This window comes from Rhamphochromis longiceps, linkage group LG10 (genome assembly GCF_057381845.1).
Source record: "Rhamphochromis longiceps isolate RC_006_pf linkage group LG10, R_longiceps_female_GT1.1, whole genome shotgun sequence".
NCBI classification, from domain to species: Eukaryota; Metazoa; Chordata; class Actinopteri; order Cichliformes; family Cichlidae; genus Rhamphochromis; species Rhamphochromis longiceps.
In genome coordinates, this window is record NC_140566.1 from 10,194,125 (window position 1) to 10,214,982 (window position 20,858).

Below are 20,858 nucleotides of genomic sequence, written 5' to 3' on the forward strand. Positions count from 1 at the left end.
GAATTCATATCTTTAAATCTAATTTTCTGCCCTTTGAAGGGAGGAAGCTTTTAATCGGTTCTGTTCGTTTGTCTGTCTGCTCGTTAGCAATCTAGCGTCCAAAGTTTTCAAGATATCATTTTCAAATGTTGTGGGACGGTAGATACCAATAACAGCTCAAGCTGGTTCAATTTTAATGAAAATTGGTTTAAGGTTAAGGTCACACTAAATGTAAACTTTTCTTTTTTTTTTTTTAAAACCCTTTATATTACCCACAATTTTTTTATGGATCGTCTTCAAATTTTAGAACAGTATACTAGGCCTCAGAGGGCATGAGTACCTAGGTTGGCTAAGCATTTGACCTTGACCTTCATTGTTAGCACCAAGGTCAAAGTTGACCTTGAAATAAAATTTCAAGAAACCATATTGAATAATATATCTCATGAAAAAGCATGGAGAGAGATTTTTATTATTTTTTTATTATCATTTTTTTTTTACGTCCTGCAACGATGCACTTGGTGGGAGTTGCCATCTCCGGATGTTTTTGTATACTTGTGTAATTTATAAGTCAATTACATTTTTGTCAAACATTCTGATTTAATTTTATCTCCTTCAAAACACCCACAATTAAATGTCTCTGAATTTCACATAGGCTCAAGGTTGGCTGCAGATTCCAAGTCTATTCCACAGACAACGCCCACGTGCTACGACGCAATTAAGCTACGCTGACTCACTCAGGATTTGAACGTGCCCTCTCAGGTGAGACAAGCTTCAGCTTCAACAACTCAACGAATATTTCAGGGGCCATGCGTGCAGCAGAGACATATTCATTAGGTGCTGCTAAAGAGCTGAGGCAACATGACTTTTGACCTAAACACCTCTTTACTCTTTACTTAACTGCTCCAAATCGCCTATCAAATACTATAAATCAGCACGTCACTTAGCCTCACAATCGACAGACAAGGGCGATTGATGTGTACTTGCAGCGATGGGAAGAAATCAGCTCTTTCCCTCTCCTATATAGATGTTTATCCCATCAAACAGTCCACGCTGCTTAGCAAATCTATAAGAAGAAAAGTGTTTTCTCAAACAGTTAGTGCTGATGTTGCTGCCTCATGTGTACAAGCATTATCACAAAAGCCTCCAACAATTCCTTTACAACCCCACAAAGTCACATCTCTGTAATTTGTTGTCTTTAAAAGGCTCGTCTTGTGCATTTTTTTGTCTGCTAGCTGTACTAAAGGTTACACAGACAGCCTGTAGTAAATGCCAACATCTGCCGGGGGCAGCTGGCCAACACTTTAACCATTAGGGGGAAAAATCTTGCCCGCACTCATGACCTCAGCCCAAAAAGACTGACAGGACAAATCGCTTTGCTTTCTATATGTATATTTGTCTTTTTTTTTTTTTTTAAAACAGTTATACTGTTGGGTGGAAAGACAGCCAGAGTAGTGGTTGATTGGATGATTATACACTGGGTTCCCATGATCTCATGACGATATTCCACTAAGCAGGAATTTAATGAAAGAAACACTGTCTGTAAAAACACAGTCAAAAGACCGCCATCACCATGACACACATTTGACATAAACACTTTTATTTTAAAAGTCAGCATATATTAAAAATTCCTGTCTGCTCTCAAACAAAAAATATCAGGTTGAAATTCTATTTAATTTATCTGCATAAAGCTAGCAGTTACTGAAATCGCAACATGAACTCCATTTGACTTAGTCTCATCCCTTGCTTTTTAACAGCTATGATTACATAAGAGAGAAGATCAGAAAAAAAGCACAGAAGAAGAAAATGTGCTTGTGTTGCGGAGTAATGGCTGTATTATGCAAAAAAAAGTTGTCTATTAAGTGTTCAACACTGTACAGCATTTCTACCAATTTCACACACTAATAATACGGCAATCACTCTTACACTAAGAATTCCTAAAGGGCTTGACTGAAAAAAAAATGGCACTCACTCCCACACTTGCTCTCTCCTTTGCTGTTCCAAATTAACATAAACCTGAGCTCTGTCAGAGTGGCCAGTGTACTCTCAGACATCATCAGTAGTTATTTGGTTCACATGCAAATGAAGGATTACATTCTGTATATGTCGACCCCCTTATGTGCAAGCAGGGGCTGGAACATAACTTCACAAAGGAACAAAAGATCTACATTAAAAACTGGAGAAAAAAAAAGGAGGAAGAACATGCAATACTACTTTGTCAGCAAGACATTTTTTAATCATCATTTTTCAAAGGGATTTTTTTTCCTCAACAAAAGTAAGAGAAAATATGTATATGTGTATAAAAAAGATTAGATCATCTGCATGGAAAAATGTCATGAATCAAACTGAAAAGTCCAAAATGTGGATGAGATAGATGCTCAGATACAAACCTGGGTTCTTAAATTGATCCGGGCTGTGTAGGTGCTGTAGGGGGGAGTTGCAGGCGGAGGTGGCATGCTCACTGTGCAGCATCTGAGCCGCTTGGGGCCCCAGGGAGCCATAGTCAGCAAAGGAGCAGGGCCCCCCCCTCTGGTCACTGGGCGCAGAGTAAAACCCATAATCGGGGAGGCCTGGGAGATACAGTATAGGGTGGGGAGGGGGAGGGGAGGGGACTCCATCATTGTGGAAATCAACTTGTTCATTGTCATAGTCAAAGTGTCCAGATTGATAAGCATAGCTCGATGGTGCTTTACACCATTTTAAGGTCACATCCTTATATTTTGTCTGCTTTAGTTGGCCCTCCCTGCCCTCCCTCCCCAGCAGCTCCTGCCATGTGGCCAGACCCCCTGGCATATGGTCCGTGTTTGCTATGTTCAGCTATATTGTATATACACTAACTTGAAAATAATGGACGTATAAAATAATTCCATGAAAGGATATAATTAAAAACTGCTCATTAACTTAATTGAAATGGACCAAAAGCAATAAATACAAAATACACAGTAAGGCCACAGCTTTGCATAACTGACCTGTCCCAGTGTTTGTTTGCAAGCATTAATGAGTGAGCTAAAAAAATAAATTTAAAAAAATCTAAGAATCAGGTCAAAGCAGGTCAATACATTTCTCATTTCAAACCGACAGTTCTTACTTGACGTACCTGGAGGAAGCTTTTGTCATTTAAATGAAAAGAAACACAGAGCGCACTGATCAATAATTAATTTAAACCCCTCGTTTTTTTTTGGACCAATAAAAACTGATAAGCTTTTTATGTGAATGAGATACAGACACGTTCATGTTTATTGATGATAAGAATTCTCAAGTGTACTAAGTACTCTGAGCACGTCTTAGATTGGCCTCTTCGAATTCTTTCTTTGACACAGATGGTGGATTATCAACAGTTTAGAAAATGTCATTCAGCAATAAGTCGTGCTGACATTTATTGCTTGTTCTCTTAATCTGTGGCAAGCTGCTCATATAAAGAGTGCAATTAAAAGAAACTGCTCCTTCTCACACCTCTTTGATAAGAGAGTTAATCTACTCAGGGACTGAGATTGGTGACACCGGCTTTTCCATGCTGGGTTTCCCCTGCTGTGTGTTTGTTTTTTTATTTGGGTCCTGGAGCGAATAGCCATTCAAAGCCACTTCACCTCTACCCATTCAGAGTGAGACAGTCCACTTCTGCCAAATGGAAAGTAAGCACCAGCCATGTTTCTCCCCGCCAATGCTTTTTAGCACTCTGATCTCACCACTTGTGGGCTGTCTGCCCACTCATCAAATTATAGGCTCCAAATAGGGCAGGCTTCCCACGTACGTCACATAAAGCCTGACACATTGAACAAAGCTCAAGAAGCAATCATTCCATTTACTTCACTTAGAAAAATGTCACTGAAAATTGATTGGCCTTGCTAATGAGGAAAAGCTGGATCAATGGAATAATTATAATGGGGAAAAAACATTGACAATAGCACAAACCACGTTATTAGGGATTCATAAGGAATCCATTCCAAATATATCACCAGTTTAAAACGGTGCAAACTCGCCTTGTGAGTGTACAATAAAAAAAAAAAGTCACTTTCATACGATATAAAACCGACAATAAAGGCAGCTGAAAATGAACCATATTGTAATCAGTGTGATCTTGTGAAGTAGCAGCATTAGGAAGGTGTAGATGACATGCACACTCTCGAGTAGATGTAGGTGATTTGCTGGATTTAGGTTGATAATTACTGTTATTATTGTTTAGACAAAACTGACATTAAACTACGGTATTAGGGCTACTGAAGCAAAAATAGTATTAAAAGCAATCAGCTGAAGTGGGTGCATCTTTAAACCTGTGGTCAGGGTTGACATGAAAAATAACGAGAAGCCTTTAATTTGAGGTGAGGTTCCAACCCAGTGAGACCCTTTGTGTCTTTCTAAACAACTTTCCTACTTACCCAGAAAACTAAAGTTTTATGTGAACAGAAGACTTTTTTTGCTCACTGGGAAGAAAATTTGTTCAAACGTGACAACTGCAACCACCAGTTGCAGCCAGAGGTCTTAAAATGATGTTGGATGATACTCAAAGAAGCTCACGACAACAATAAATGGAAAACTGCAACACAACAGGCCAAAAAACATACAACAATCAACTGGGTTGAGGATCAGATGCAGATCCATACAGTTTATCATTCATTAAAAAAAGAAGAAGAAAAAACCCAAACACATGCCAAGGACAATAAACACCAATCTTATGCAATTTAGCCTTTAAAAGTATCAATTACCACAAACTGGGCAGGGCTCGGTTACAGAAAAATAAGGGAATAAGGCGCTGCAAATACTGGCAAATAAAATCTGAAATATTTAGAGCTCGAGGTTGGTGAGGGAGGCTCAGGTAGGAAACTGGCTTTGTTTGGCACAGGAGCACAACAGAGACACAAACATGCAGGCCCACACTCGCAAAGCCATATATTTTCATCAGTGGCTATCTGATCTGTTATGCAGGACGAGAATGGGCAGAGTGTGCCCACAGCTGCATGAGTATCACCGATCATATCGCTGTGCCTCAGACCGTCCCACTATTAATATTCACACAATCTATCCAGAACAATGGGCCTTTCTTGGACTCCTTTTTTCCACTGGCCACTAATTGGATGTAATTACTCATCTACAAAACAAATGAGCGTGTTGAGGTTGCCTTGGAGACTATATCAGGGGACCCAGCAGTGCGAATCGTTCGCAGGGCTTCATTTATACTGATAATTATCTCCCCTGCCCCCACCCTCCTTCCCTTCTGCCCTCAGTGACCAAAACCGGCTGTGAGGCGATAGAGAGGGGAGTGTCTTGCAGTCATCTGTTACTGACATCATTGGGGTGGCTCTCTTTAAGTGGATAAATGCCCTGTTCTCAGTCCCACTTTGCCAGGTGACTGCCTTTAAGGAGGAATCACAAACCTTGAAAGTAGTCTTCTTTTTTTTCCCACAAGTTGGAAAATAAAAGAACCCCTTAATCAGACTGATGATAAAATATGGCCTCGTGGGTCTTCAGGATGTGAAAAGGTTTACCAGGAGTCTTTGTCGAGTTTGGGATCATTCTCATTTTAAAACCAGAGGAAAACACTTTGTCCACATCTTCTACTGTGCAAGGGTTCGCTAAAAGGCCTCTGTTTGGAATTCTGATCGTCACCAAAATATTGACTTTTCATGTGCAAGAAGCTTTGAATATACATGAACATATCTGTTATTTACGCAGTCAACAAATACCAGGCATCGGGGAATATAAAAATCTATCACCAAGTTCTGCAAATAGAAATTTTCATGCAGCCACTCCTCCCTTTCCCTTGCGGCACCAGCAAGATTCCTCGGTGGCCATCAAACCACATCACTCTGCAGAAGATGTCAATAAACCTGACATGCTGCTTCTCAAATTAGCTTTGAATTTTAGAGCTACCATAATTAGCTTTTCCATTTTCACCAATGTCATTTAAAAATAGCGTGAAAGAAACTAACAGCTCTTTTGCTGTCTAGCCTTGCTTTCACTTTCCATTTGAAATAATCTTTTCTGAATGAATGGCTGAGTAATTAACAGCACTAGACACCCTTTTCAGAGAGCACAGACATTTCATAAATAATACATATTTAATGTCTTGTCATTTTGTGTTCAGAGAAGCTTGGCTAATGAATTTTAACAGATGATTTCTTCTTGCATTTACTCACCCATACTGAGGCCTCTGTTTTCTTTACTTTTCATTTTATGCCTGCTCTTGCCTTTTCTTGCCACTCGTTCCCGTAACGGGCAAACTCAACAGAGATATGGATTTACCTTGGGGAACGACTTGTGGAAAGTGCCAAGCGCCAAGAGAAAGTGTGAGCGCAGAATCACGGGCAAAACAATGTGCAACAGAGAAAGAAATCCGCTTGCAATAATTTGCAGCAGCAAAGCCCAGACAGGCCATGCTAAATGATTTTAATGCAGATTTTAACCTGTGAGGGATCGGGTCTGGTTGGGACTGAGAAAGGGCGCTCGGTTATCGACAGTCGGCGCAGATTATCCCATCGTGAGCAGCCCCAGAGCTGACAGCGCTGGCCTTTTGGCTAAACACATTTTTTTCAAACATGTCTGGTCAGGCTTAAGTGGTCTGAAGAAATCTAAGACTCTCTGTGAGTGAAATCTGAGCGCGATGCTGGCTACGTCTAATGGTCATTTAGACACAGAGGGAAGAATATATGAATAAATCAAAGAGGAACCGACTCTTAGAGCAATGCTTACTCAGAGATTGTACGTTAATGGGTTGCTAAATCTCACATCCATTTATTTCACGTGTTATTGTTAGGGTGGAAAAGACTGCAGATGCTACTTTTGTCTGCTCCCTCGTTCACAAAGGACCATCACAGCAGGGTCGCATGTCTGAGTTTGCAGTTTTACTCCGGATGCCCTTACCAACACAACTCTAAGGGGATTTTTGTCTCTGACTGGAAGTAAACCAGCAACCTTTCATTTGCACATGAACATGTAAACCACTACAGTATGTAGCCACACAGTGTGGAGAAAACTATGCGCTTCTTTTTGCAAAGTAAGCATTCTGCAGTGTTCTGCAATAACCACATAATGCACTATCGTATCGAACACATACTATATTTCTAAGCTGAAGTCACAGAACTGACAGCAAAATACCTTCCTAGCATTAAGTTTTCTTTGAAGAGTGTGTTATGTATGCAGCCCCTGGAGGGCAGAGCGGTGATGTCCCCGAAGGCCTGTGCCTGTAACCTCAGAGCATCTGCTCCCCACAGCTGTGAACCACCGCTTTGTGGTGGAGGTGCAAAGGGACGCTTTGCCCTCCCCGATGTGTCAAATCTTTCCCTGGGCCTTAGACAAAAACCCGAGCAGGATGGGCTTGGCATGCCTGCTCATGTTATTTTGCAGCAAATACATGTAAAGTGCTTCTGGCCTCAGAGCTGAGCTCTGCAGATTAGCATCTGGGACAAATGGACCCATGCTCACTAAGAGCCAGACTGATTAAGCCTCGTGCACATAGCCAGTCCTACTCTCCTCTCAGGCACTGCAGAAGATCACAGAGCTTGTTGGGAGGAAATTGATAATAATCTTAACTTGGAAATGACTGTCACTTTTCCTTTCTTTTAATCGCTGGGAAATAAAAGAGGTGGAAGGAGAAGTGAGATGAGAAAACGTGAGATCAGAACAAAGAAGAGGAGCAGCTAACTGAGGGGAGGAATGGGTTTTAAATGATGTGACGACTATCCTAAATCCCAATAAAACTGGCAGGGCCACCTCTGCAATTTATACTGCAGCACAATTTATTCATAGGGCTGGCCACAGCCACTCTATTTCAGTTTCGAGCACCTGAGTCAAGTCAGACATACTGTACATAGCAAGTACCCAGACCTGTAAATGCAGTTAGATGTGCTTTGTGTACACTGCAGGTAGAGCAGAGATCTGAGACTGACATTTGAGCTTCTCAGAAAGCTCAGAGGGACTCAGGAAAACACTCAACCAGAGTACACTGGGACCTTTGAAGTTCCCTGGACTGTCAGAACCATCTGCATCAGTTGCATTTTCTCAGTTTTCATCTGACAGCGCACAGGAGATTTCACATAAGTCTACTTTAAAATGGAGAAAGAGTACCACAATGAGGAGGAAAGAAGACCTTAAAAAGAATGGCTAAATTACTAACTTTCTCCACGTGTTTTATTTGTTAGATATCCATTTATAATATTCAGAGTGATGTTCTCAGCGTGCATTTCAATGGTCAGGTTGTTGTTGACATGTATGTCTAATTTTTACCATTCAGTTCCCCAATAAACTACCTGTCGGTCTCAATAACTGTGGCAACAATGGCTCTTTTTCTCTATTTACTGGTTTGTTCTTCACATACACAGCAGAGGTTAAAGTGTACGTGTTTAAAATACAGGCAAATAAGTAATTTCCTCAATGTTAGCCTTAATATACAGATGCTCAGCCTTTCCAACTGCTACAATACGACTGCCTTTTAAAACCTCCACTGGCACCCAGTCATAGCTTGATACCAGCCTAAAAATCCAAGTATGGACTGGCACCTTTCCACCTCCAGGCAATGGTAAACTCTGTCAAGTAGCCACATCTCTCTGATCTACCTCTCGCCTGAAGCTAGTTTCTCAAACGTCCCCAAAAACACACATCAAGACTACCCCTCAAGCGTTGTTGCACTTGAGAGGTGCAAGATACTACCTGATGGGGATCAGAGTAGCAAAAAAAACCACCTCTTCAAATGCACACCAAACACCAACCTTTTGCAAAAAAAACCATTTGGAATTACACCAATCACCGCTTTTGCTTTTTATTAGCCTGTCTGAGTAGTAACCGTTAACTCTGTGTTTTATTTTCCCCCCCTGCTGACTGGCAGTTTTTATTGCCTGGAAACAGGCAAGAAAGGTAGTGCAGTAGTGTTAAAATATATAGTGCAAAAAAAATAAGATTAAGCAATAAAACACATGGTAATAGATCAAAGAAAAAGTGGCACAGGCCCACTTAGCTGTGTCTATGGTTTCCTGCAGGAAGCAGGCCACTGCCATCCAAAATACACCTTGTCATCAGCAGTGGTCTGTCGCACAGAGAGAGGTCAGCATGCTGTCATTCTGTCTGCTGAGCACTGGGAGTCGGGCGAAAGTGCCCTCTGTCACTGATGGAAAATGTCTTCCTCATTTTCACAACACTCTCTTTGTGTATCGCTGCCAATCTCCAAACAAGCCTCGACCTACACAAAAAGCTTTCCTGTAGCATTCCACTTATATCTCGTGATTATCAAGTGTGCATTTTTACTTTTATTTAAAGCCTGTGGCATCCGGTTCAGGTGAAATATCATCGCCAATTCTTCTCTCCTCCTGGGTCAAAGTCCACAAGCACATATATAATATGTGGTGCTCTATGGAAACTGTAGGTGGAGTCAAAGCACATGGAATCCACATGTACGTCTGCACTAAACGTGGAGAATTTAGCAAAAATGAAAGCAAGAGCATTGCTATTCCTGGACTGACACCCCGGGCCGAGCGTGCTGCAAATTAAATGTTACGACGGGATGGAGATGCAGCAACGTTCCCAGATGACACAAACAGAGAGGAAGGTCAAGTCTAAACAACCTGTGTCCTCTGTTTGGTTTGTGTCTGCGCAGAGAGGAGAGCACTCCATGTATTATTCCACGCTGCGTGTTAATGGCGTCATCTTGAGGACTTCTAATAAATCATTTGCGACTCAAAGCCACGAGATGGAGAGCTGCTCTCGTTGGATCATCAAGAGGCATTTGTTAAGTTTTTCTCCCGAGAACAGAGCGGATACTAAATGGCAACAATAAAACAGAATACAGCTGTTTTAGATCTGCTGACATTTTATGAGCTCAGTCAAATTATGCTCATATTCCACATTTTGCTGCTGTTATTATTGTTGTTCCATTTTCTGCTTTTCAGACACATTCTGCCATTTTTCTAAAGAGTTCTCCTTAAACTGTCTCGTGGCTGTTTAAGTACTCTAAAACAGGCCCATGATGTCACTGTTTTTCACTCTGACACCCCTCCCCCTTCGCCCCTGTTCATAATCATTTACTTGTCTCCCTTCCATTTGCAGCTGTCAGAATTAAACTGTACATAATAGCTGCCATCACGTCTCTTGCTTCCTGGCTGCTGCTAACCCCAAATCAACATTCCTGCTTCTTAGTGATGTTCATTGCAATTGTTGGTTAAGTTCTTTGTTTTCAAAATACAAAATCAAATAGCTTGATGTGAGAGAAAGAGCATCTGATTGGCTTCCAGTGTTCCCTCTGTTGATTTGAATTAAGTTCAAATGAGAAGAAGAGCGTGAGCTTGCTTGTCTGCATTCGTGTGTGCGTGCGTGCAGGTAGTGTGCGCCCGTACTGTAGCTGTCAGTGTGCTCATGTGCAATAGTGTGCATTTCACATCACAGCACATGTCATTAAACACCAATTGTCTCCTGACTTTATATCTGTAAGCCACTGCACAAACCAGGCAACATCTGAGTTACAATTAAAACACATTTGCTCCAACAAGCTTCAAATAGTATGTCTGATTAGGAAAGACAGTTTTTCCTCACTGCCTGGAGGCTGTGTGTTCAGTCAGGGGAGCTATTATTGACAGCTATTGAATGATCTACAGTTGTAAGGGTGGGGGAAAAAACAGGATGTCTAAATGAAGCCGACAAGTTGATCAATGCTGTTTAAGACAGAAAGAAACTTGCATCCTGTTTTTTTGGTACAAATCTCTTGGCAGATATTCATCTGCTTGCGAATGGGGTGTGTGCTGTCAGAACGCTTTCCTCGAGTGCGTGTGTACTTAAAGTTGATCTCTACAAGCAGGCAGCTAAAGCACCGACTAATCTTTCCAATTTCCCTATTAAACGTCTGTATTTACAGATATAGAGCAACACAGGATAAGCTGACGTTCGTAAAGAACCGACACAACGGTGATCACAAAGGCACCCGAGGTTCACGGTGCTTTGATGATCAGGTTGTAAGAAAAGTGTCTGGGAGCAAAAATGACTGCCATTACTGTACTCCACTGCTTTCTCCTCATTTATTTCTTTTAAGAGACAATCCACCATTAGACCAAACATTACGCAACTTAGTTTAACCTAAATGACAAATATCTGGACGAGGCAAAGGAAAATGTCCATTCGGGTAGTTTAATACTGAGACAAACTGGAAATTCATTACCTAGCTTCATGGGTTACAATATTCTCAATTTTTGAATCTGAAAATATTTATAGACATACTCTGAGAAGAAGATATTAAGGAAAGACTTTTTTATTTGCCCTAAGCTGCTTTAAGATCAGATTTTCTTGCATGTGTAACCATTTCTTATTAATGCTAAAACCCTGAGAGCTTCGAGTACAGATGTTTTAGACCGCGGATCGCCTCTTCATTAAGGTTTTGCTTCAGAAATTTCCTCCTGGGAAGACTTTTACTGTCTCAAAAGTAAACAGAGCTATGTTATCATACATGAGCGGAATTAATATTAAAATTTGTCGTGCTTTGTCATCAGCCCTTAAAAATCTTCCAGATGAGAGAATTGGAATTAAAGCTGCCGGTTCATGTTTTAGAGGGATCTGGAGCGGCTAGGGCTATGTCTGAAAGGATGTGTATGTAGATATTTTGGATTAAATATGTATGTGAGCCTAAATTCAAAATGTTGCCAAGTGTGTTGGGGGCTGAGGGAACTATGTCTATGGGGAGAAGCAGAGCAGGAGAAGTTGAAGAGAGCAGCAGCCACACAGAACATGGACAGAGCGTTTACCTGGCCCTGTGCTCTGTGGGTACGCCAAGTAGCCGCCTCTTCCACGGGCCCCCCTACCTGAGCCACGCGCTGCCGCTACTGCCGCCGCCGCCACCGGTCCATATGCTGTCGCTGGGAAGCCTGCAGGCACATATACACACACATATACACACGCACATCACTTCGTGCACAGAGATGAGTACCTCCCAAAGCTGCAGGAGAATGTTGATACCAGTGCTGAGCTACAGGATAAAACTATAGCTTTCACAGACAGGGGCTCGTGTTAGGTCGACATCTGTCAGCAGTCTCCTACAGAACACAGAGTGAGATTCAAAACCCCGCAGACCTGCTCGATCCACACACACAGAAACAAAACGATAGCCACGAGCAACTCACGGAATAAAACGAGCTGGGAAAAAATAGAGACACATAGGTCAGCTCTGTCAAATCCAACCTGGCACGTGAGAAGGTTGAGATTTTAAACAAATCACCTAGTAACTCAAATAAACAATCTCCAAATTGTTTCGTATACACAACATTTGATTTCTATGTATTCAAAATGTCATGTTTAGCAATATAATCCACATCCTCTTACTGTAAAGACTATATCTTTGGACTCATACAGAAAAATATGCTGATGACGATACATGTAAGAATGAATATATGAAAAATGTATGACTTCAAACTATATAAAGGTACATTTCTGCAAATGTGTAGGACTGTATTCAGCTACAGCACAAACCCGTGTAAGATCTCTGATTACATTAGTGGAAGAATTTGGCTCTGGGGGTGTTTATGTCACATGCTTTGGATGAAAGATTATAGCCACTTCTGAGCTGCATAGACATGGGCATAATGGCCCTACCTCTGGGGACCATCCCTGCATTTTTTTCGGGAGTGCTCCCAATTACAGTGAGTGTCTATGGAATCAGAATAATCCACTGTAATGCAGTCCACATTTTGATTTTTGATTTTTTTTGTCTGGCTATTCAGGTGGAACATATGTAGCAGAGAAAAACATTTCCCACAATCAGACGAAGGCATCTCTTGGATGATTTGTCACTCAGAGATTTCCATCTGTGAGCTTATGTGAAGACTGAAGAAGTCTTTTGTGTTTGTTTATTCTCATGTAAATACTTTACTGATGTAAACATTTATACCCCGACGCTGAGATTCTTTAAGCTCGCCACTTTAAACCACATCTACAGCATACACTCACTCAGAAATCAGGCAGTTTGTGATACACTAATAAAATCAAGGCTTTAATTCCATGCAAATATAAATCCACTTTTAAAGGGTCTGATTATTCCAACAAATATCAGCCTAATAATCAGACTGTAATTAAGCCAACACAGTATCTGTGAATTGTAATTACATTGTTGGCCTTAATGAACACAGTAGCTAGAGGTGGCTGACAGAGACTAGTCCATGCCCAGGGCTTGGGCTCTCAGCACAGGAATGGCATGTCATTAGTATGGGTGATGAGATTCCTCACTCTGGGCTCAACACCTTCTATGCCTAATCAGCCTCCTAAAATTATCTCCACAGGAAATGCTTTCCTCACTAGCAAAGAAATGATCTCCAAATTCCCTCAATTGGATTTTTTCTTGATTTTTTCCCCCCCTCCTTTAGTTGATATGTGTGCATGTGTGTTTTTTGTGTGTTCTGGCTATATTCTGGAGACTGTGGTTTAGACATTACAAAATGGCACAAGATACCTCAGAGGATTATTTTTTTTTAATGCTGTAGAGGTGAGAGGAGCACCAGCGGGTGACCTATTTTCCGAGCCAGCCTTGTACTGCTATTCCACGAAGAGGGACTCACACAAAAGACTGATGAGACAGAGGGAGGGATGGGGGGGAGGTGAGAGGGCAGGGTCAGATGAGCTGCAGCCAAAGAGAAAAACACATAGCTTTTCATCAGCCGCCCGAGAAGGAGGTAATTCACAACTCTGTCGACACAATATGACCATGAATGTGCGAGTTGGGTGTGAGGTGCCATCATGCTGCGACTGGTAGGCAGGTGAAGAAGAAAAAGAAATGCCACTTTTCCCCCGACTATCTAACAGCTCAGGAGAGAATAACAGACTGAGGTAGCATGGTGAAAGGAGAAAAAGGACACACAAAAGACAACAAAAAAGGCAACTTAAATCCACCCCGCCTACGCTACTGCAGCCGCAGCACACCTGAAAACGACTCCAAGAGCTAATCTCCGCCTCTTTTCACTAAAACACAAATCGACTCTGAAGCTATGCTAATGACGGCCATGCACCCCTGAATTTCCACTTACAATGTCCCTCATGGTTGATGTGCACAACAGTGCACTCTCCACCTCTTTCTCTCTCGCTCCCTTTTTCCTAAGTGCTGAATCTATCTTCCCCTCACTGCCATTGTCATGACACCCCCAATAGACCCACTGGCTTGGAAGTTAGTTGCGGGCAAAGTTGTGGTGAGAGATTAACTTTGCAGGATTAGGTGGGTTAATTAATAGATGGCTGCTGCTCATTGTTTTGTGCTCACGCTGTAAGAAGCCACCCAAGAGAAGCGCTGCAGCATTAAATCAATTTCATGGCCCTTTTATTACTGAGGAGATAAAGCCAATATTTAGCTTTCTATTCTTCACAATTATTGGGCCCCTGCTTTGCCACTTGAGTGGCTGCGCTTGGCTGGGGACAAGGACACATCTGTTTATGAGCTGTGGAGGCCCGGGGGCCTTGGTGTCCGGACTCCAGGGAACTGTCCTCAGCTTTCGCTCCTCACAGAAATTCAGCCTTCCTCGAGAATGCTTCGTCGAGAAGGAAGAAAGATTAGACCTAAAGAAAGATGAGGACTTTCAAAACTGCCAGACGCTGGCTCTTGCTAAACAAAAGGATTGCATGGTCTCAAATATTTATATGTACAACTACAGTTTGTCAAAACTCCTTAGTTATTATTCTCTGTAGTAATGCTAACTTAAAGTCTTACCTGACCATACAAGTCTTTCCTTTAGAACTTTCACATTAACTTCTAATAATTTCTTCTGCTTGAACTGCCACCATGATATACAGCATGTAAACATATCATTCACTGCATAAAATGAACTTTTGGTTAAAGGAACTCAGTAAACAGAATACCATATCAAATACGTCACATCATTGGATCTATGCTGAAGGTGCAAAACGTGGATCCAGAGCACTATACTTTACTACTTTATGTCTATGAAGTGGCATTTTTCTTGGGTGCACGGCAGCTCCTCTTCTAGCTGCACCTGTATTTTGTGAGTCTCTGTGAAGTTGACTGTACTGAAGTAGGTGGAGAGGCGCAGTAGGGGCAGTGTCAGCGGTGATCAAACCGCACAGTGCAATTTTTCTGTCAAGGATTTCTGGGATTTTTGCTTGTTGGAGTCTGGGTCAACAGTTTTGTTTTTTCTATTACAAACTGTCAAAGCCCTTTAACAGTAATATGATATCCAGCAAAGGAGAAAAAAATTAGGAGAAGTGGTTAGTAAAATTAATTCTCGCCACTTCTAAAAACACTGATGTGCCTCTTTTTGCCTGATGTTGCCATGTTTTCAAGCTAACCCTAAGTCAGTTGATTCATGCTGACTCTTAAATATCGATCTATCCAGACAATACTCTTTTTTTGACTTGATCTCAACTTAACCAATGCGCCATTTCTGATACATCTCTGCAGATCTTTTCTGGCACACTGCCTTTCTTGCCACAGACTCACTTTCTGAACCCATTACTCAGAGAACGTCACAATGAAAAGTTGTTGCATTATGCATCAATAAGGTCCTATTTATGTCCTACTAGTCTGACAACAGCTTGACTGATGTTAATGTAATCTGCACTGTTCTTTGGCCCAAAACTGCCAGCAGCAGCTCCCCTGTCATTGACAAAGCAGCTCCATCAGTCACAGAGCACTCTCCTCATTTCTCCTATAAGAAGAGTGTCAACTGACTAATGCACAGGAGGAACCCAGGGACGGAGGATGCTTCTATGGATATGGATCAAATATGCTCAAACTTTAAAATCTTTATGAAACTGAAAACTATTAAAACCAACAACACTATAACTTAATTTTTAAGTGGAAATCTAAAATGCTGTCAATACAATATATAAACATGGTCTCTTTAGAAAGTGTTAGTATTGCTCTGCATCAGTGTTTTCAAGATTTTAACATTAAATTTGGGATTAGACAAGCAGCTAACCAGGATTAGCTCGCTGGCTAGCAGACTTTTCATGCTAAGATGCTTAACACAGTAGCTTGGTTCGACAAAAGGGGCCGGCGAACAAGGCTTTCAGCCTGCTACAGCCGATTTCGGAGGGCAGACAGAAGGAGTAAGACAGATGAACAGCGAAGAGCGCTGATGAGTGAGACAGATGAACCGAGAATACCAGCACACATCAGTAGAAGACAAAGAGAGGAAAGGACAAAGATAATGAGAAATAGAGGGAGACATAAGGCCAGGACTCTGGTGTGCCATTCATTTTCATGGAATTCTGGTTTGAAAAACCCCCCATAAATCTCCTCATTTAGGTAAATACAGAAACAGAGCAATAAAATGACACATTTGATTTTGTTAGTGTTAATAAAGTGAAGGTTTAACAAGAAAAAAAATCTCATGCAAATTAAAAAAAACAATCTTCCTTTTCAAAATATTCAATTATTGATTAATTGCCACTTAAGAAGGCCAAAAATACATTACATTATATACATTAAAATACAATATATGTCTTAACAGTAGTTTTAGTAATGTATGGATTGCATCATTTTAAAATGCAGTAAATTGCCTGGTGTGAACCACCTGTATGCTTTAACTCTCCTTCCGTGCTGCACATCTCTGATAAATTGCTGCATTAATTTTAAGGCCAAAACCAACTTTTACAAACAGGTACGAGAGCGCAGACTATCATTAGCATCACAGTGGATTCCTTTTTCACACATCGGGTTTAAACAAGTAGGAAAACCTTAAATTTATGGAATTCACATAGTAGTATAGACTACCTTTTTGGTAGTGCTTCAATAACCATGAGGTTGATGAGTGATAGCTGATAAGTTACACACCCACACACATTTATCAAGTTAACGCTGGTAGAACACACTTTGTATGGTTGAAAGGTTAAAAAACAGCTTGAAAAAACATTCCCCTCTAAGGTACGAGGCCAGGACTGAAAATGATTTAAAAAGCAGCCAATATTCAAAGAACAACTTTGAAACAACTTCAAAAAGCCTGCAGAGCACTAAAAAAGGAAAAACTAGATGAAAGTATGGCCTTTCTAATCCAAAATATAAAGAAATTATGGGTCGAAGTTCAAGGAAATCTTACAAATAAATCAAAATATTAAGTTGCATTAAGGACATGTTCATAATTCAAACAGAGGTGAAGAAGTAACAACCCAGAAAACAAGAGGCTAAATAATTATAAAACAATAATAATATATTAAATAAATAATAAGAATAAATTTAAAAAATAGCTGAAAGCAGCAATTTTCATCTGCACTTTAATCTAAAATTGATCTGCTGTAAAGTTGGGTGAAATTTAGGAGAATATTTCTACATTTGAAGCGTAAATGTAAACCGTTCAACAGATTTGGAGTAAAGAAAGTAGATAAAGAATGTGTGTCTCTGTAATTTTAGGTTGAACTTCCTTTTTGATTGATGCTGATTCTCATCAAAACTAACCTGATTTTGTAATTACCTAAGCAAACAAACAATCACATGTTATGGACACATGGAGGAGAGGTGTAACATGGCCAAAGAAAGCCTGGTGAAGCCTGATCATTTTCTTCTGTGAAACTGGGTATAAGCGTTTTGGTGGCAGATGGGCTCAGAGTGGCCTTCTGGTTATGTTTCTGAATTGCATTTGCATCATTTGAGTGTTGTTGAGTTTTTTTATTTAGTTTATTCAGAATAAATTTGGTTTAGCTGACGCTCAGCGCTGCTTTGCATAGAGGGGTCTACACTGCTCAGTAGTTTGTATGTCTTAAATCAGGGGTGTCAAACTCAAATACACAGTGGGCCAAAATTCAAAACTGGAACAAGGTCGCGGGCTAACATTAATATTTATTGAAAAAAAAAATCTTCCTCCAGATTTAAGAATGAATCTCTCCTTATGGACTCAAACTTTGCTGAAAATCTGAATATGGAACAAACAACGCTTAATACTAAACAATATATATATTAGCTGTATAATACCAGTAGGCCAGCTCTAATAATAATTTGTAATTAGGCTGCGGGCCAAATTTGGCCCGCGGGCCAGAGTTTGACACCTATGTCTTAATAATAAAAAGGATGACTCATGGAAGAGATCTTAGCAAATTCATTGTAAAATAAAGAAAAGGAAATTGTAAATGACCTATAAGAAGTTCACTGTAAGACACTAAGAAGTACAACAGAAGTTGTAGCCGGGCCAGTGAAGCACACGGCTGCCTTGTCATGGGTTGAGGGAGGCATTCTGTCAGAAATGGAAAACTGACTCCACTACACATTTTGCTTCATCAATAACATTTGATAAGATATAGAGAAACATATAGAGACAAATAAACAAAACAAAAAGAAAGAAAATATTTATCAAAGTTACCAAAGAGACAGCCACCTAGCAAGACATCTTTTCATCTCCAGACTGACAAGTGTCCTATTGTTGTCATCCGTCAGTGTGACTTTGTTGTTGTTGAAAGCATCTCTGGGTTGTTGTTATCAAAGGCATAAATCACAGAGCTGGAGAGAGCCAGGTGGCTTTCATATGAACTGCTGCACACATGCTCACGTCTCACCTCTCCTCTGATCAGAGGAGACCTACAGTACACACAGAGAGTTCCCCTCGCTTACAATGCAGAGGCTAGGGTCTGGAAATGAGCCAGAGAGACAGAGAGAAAGAGCATTTACATGCACACAAGTAATTCAATTATAACCAGACTAATGCAATACACATATTATTGCAACTCTCATGTAAACACCTTAACCAGGTTATCTTACTCACATTAAAGTCCTAATCAGAGTAAGCATAACTTGATTAACAGAGCTGGGTTGCATGTCAGTCATTCAAATTAATCTCGCCGTGTTTATGTCTGGTGTCTTTCAATGCTTGGAATCGGTGCATGCGCCACAAAGGACAAAGGAGAACACAGAGCTCCACGACGAAGGTTTCAAACAGAATCGTTACAGGATGAAAGAATTAAACAGGTAAATAATCACTTAGATGATGCTCCATCGAACCCTAAGCCAGATAAGTGGTTAGGAAACTTGATGGGATATTGGATGGATGGAGAAATGGTTACACAGACAGTGACAGAGTTTCTTGCCTTATTGTCTTATAATGCCTTATTCCTCCCATCTGTTATTTCCCTACAGCTATTTCCCTTAGGTCTACAGGCTAGTATCTTAGTATCTAGTAACATTTTCTTGGATCAGCTGATTTGTAACAGATAGTCTAGTGTGAAAGCTTAATAAAATGACATTTTTTCAAATGTCAGTCTGCAAATATTACTGGTACTTTGTTCGCTCTGGCAGAGTACAGTCCCAGCATTTGTTGCCAATTGTTGTCTGTTTATATTTTTCTCTTGATAAGCGGTATATCACAAGTTATGTTGCCTTGGTTGGTTTCAGTCTACCCACCCAGAGTCATTTTGGAAAGTGAAACAGAACTGAGAGGTCCCAGAATAATTCACATTTGCTCATTTGCCTGGCAAAACTAGGCTATAAAAAGCCTACAGCATCAATAAAAGACATATTCTAAAAAAACAAGTTTTCGAAATCAAATATCTCAGCTGAATTTAACGATTCAAAATTCATGTTTACAAACTAAATGCAGGGAAGCGAATCTTGCACCGGTGCCACATAGTATAGCTGCATCCAGCTTTGTTTAGTCTAAACTATTATGGAGCCAGCTCAATAAAACAATATTAAAGTAAGAGGTGACATGTTAAAAATAGCAGTGTGCATCTATAGGCTCAAATCCTTATCGTCAAAAGCAACTGGAGTTACACTCTGGCATAGGATTGACTATAAGTGGATTTTAATCGTGTGATGCATTCATGCACTGTTTAAGTGTTTCAGTCACTATACAAATGCCAGTAATGACAGATCATCAAACAGCTGATATCATAATATAATATAAGCAGTTAGACTTTACTGTGTACTTTTCCTGATGTTCACAAAATGACACATTTTCCAAAGTAGGTGCATGCATTCACAGTGTCTAAAAGATTTAAAGGTATAAAATTGGGAGAACAGTCAGTCAGCCACATAAAAAATAAATGGTTTAAATATTTGAACACATTTTGACAATTTTGTAATTCTGCAATGTGGTGCAGAGATTAGAAATGTTGGATTTGAAGTTTCCTCAGGTCTTGGTGATTCCAAGTTGGCTGCAGATCTTAAATGGATACAGCATTGCGTGGTCAGTATGACCCAGTTTTGAACCTTTTTTTTAAAGGTCAGATTTTGGAAACAGACTGCTCTCTGTAAAGTAAAAACCACAGGGTACAAAATAAGCACCGCCTGTCAAGTGGTACAATGAGGTAATTTATTTTTGAGAGTGCACAGTTATGACAATAAAAGAGAGTGATGACAGGATAGTCCGGTGCCTCCTCCAAAGGGGAAAAATGAGTTGCAACACAGCACTGAATGATATGCTTTAGAGAGGATTTAAAAATGGATATACACAATACCACAGGCATTCAGCATATACATACATATAGCCTGCACTTCTTCACTGCAGACAGCAGCAATACATAGGCTCTACAACACCAAGACTGCCCACATCTCTACAGTACAAGAACAGTCAATTGCTCTGTCATATAGTCACACCTGACTTCATTTATATATCTGCGTATGTGCAGGTCAATATATCTGCGTTTGTGTTTCCCTCTTACTTTCTTTTTTAAACCAAAGGTAATGATTTCTGTAAGTAATGAAACAATTTGGCACACTGATCCTTTGCCAATGATGGCATCTGATGGGGGAAAGAAAGAGTCAATGAGAGAAGAGGAGTGAATCCAGACCTCAGCAAAGCCTGGCTTTACGCTGGTAATTGCACACGTATCTTTTGTCTTTTGACCAAATGATGAGGCCCGAGAGGAGATGCATATGTGTTAAAATTTAATCTGGGTAATCTTTCAGAGGCAAAGCAATAAAAAAACAAAATAAATAAAAATCTCAGATTCTGTTAGTCATAACTAAATCACATCTTCTCTGCCACCTGAAA

General features: G+C 40.4%; 1 protein-coding gene across 7 annotated transcripts in view; it reads right to left on the reverse strand.

Moving 5' to 3' along the window:
- msi2b (musashi RNA-binding protein 2b) overlaps positions 1-20,858 on the reverse strand; it is a 282,220-nt gene that overhangs the window by 10,833 nt on the left and 250,529 nt on the right. For 2 of the 7 annotated variants that reach the window (XM_085420122.1, XM_085420123.1), the window contains exons 11-12: positions 11,691-11,810; positions 2,367-2,546 (exon numbers count right to left, since the gene is read on the reverse strand). The exons of 1 other annotated variant lie outside the window; for it this stretch is intronic. In XM_085420122.1, the coding sequence (XP_085276248.1) occupies positions 2,367-2,546; positions 11,691-11,810 (300 nt within the window). The remainder of the gene's footprint in view (positions 1-2,366; positions 2,547-11,690; positions 11,811-20,858) is intronic. 4 more of the 7 variants (XM_085420124.1, XM_085420126.1, XM_085420128.1 and 1 more) reach the window with 4 other exon arrangements.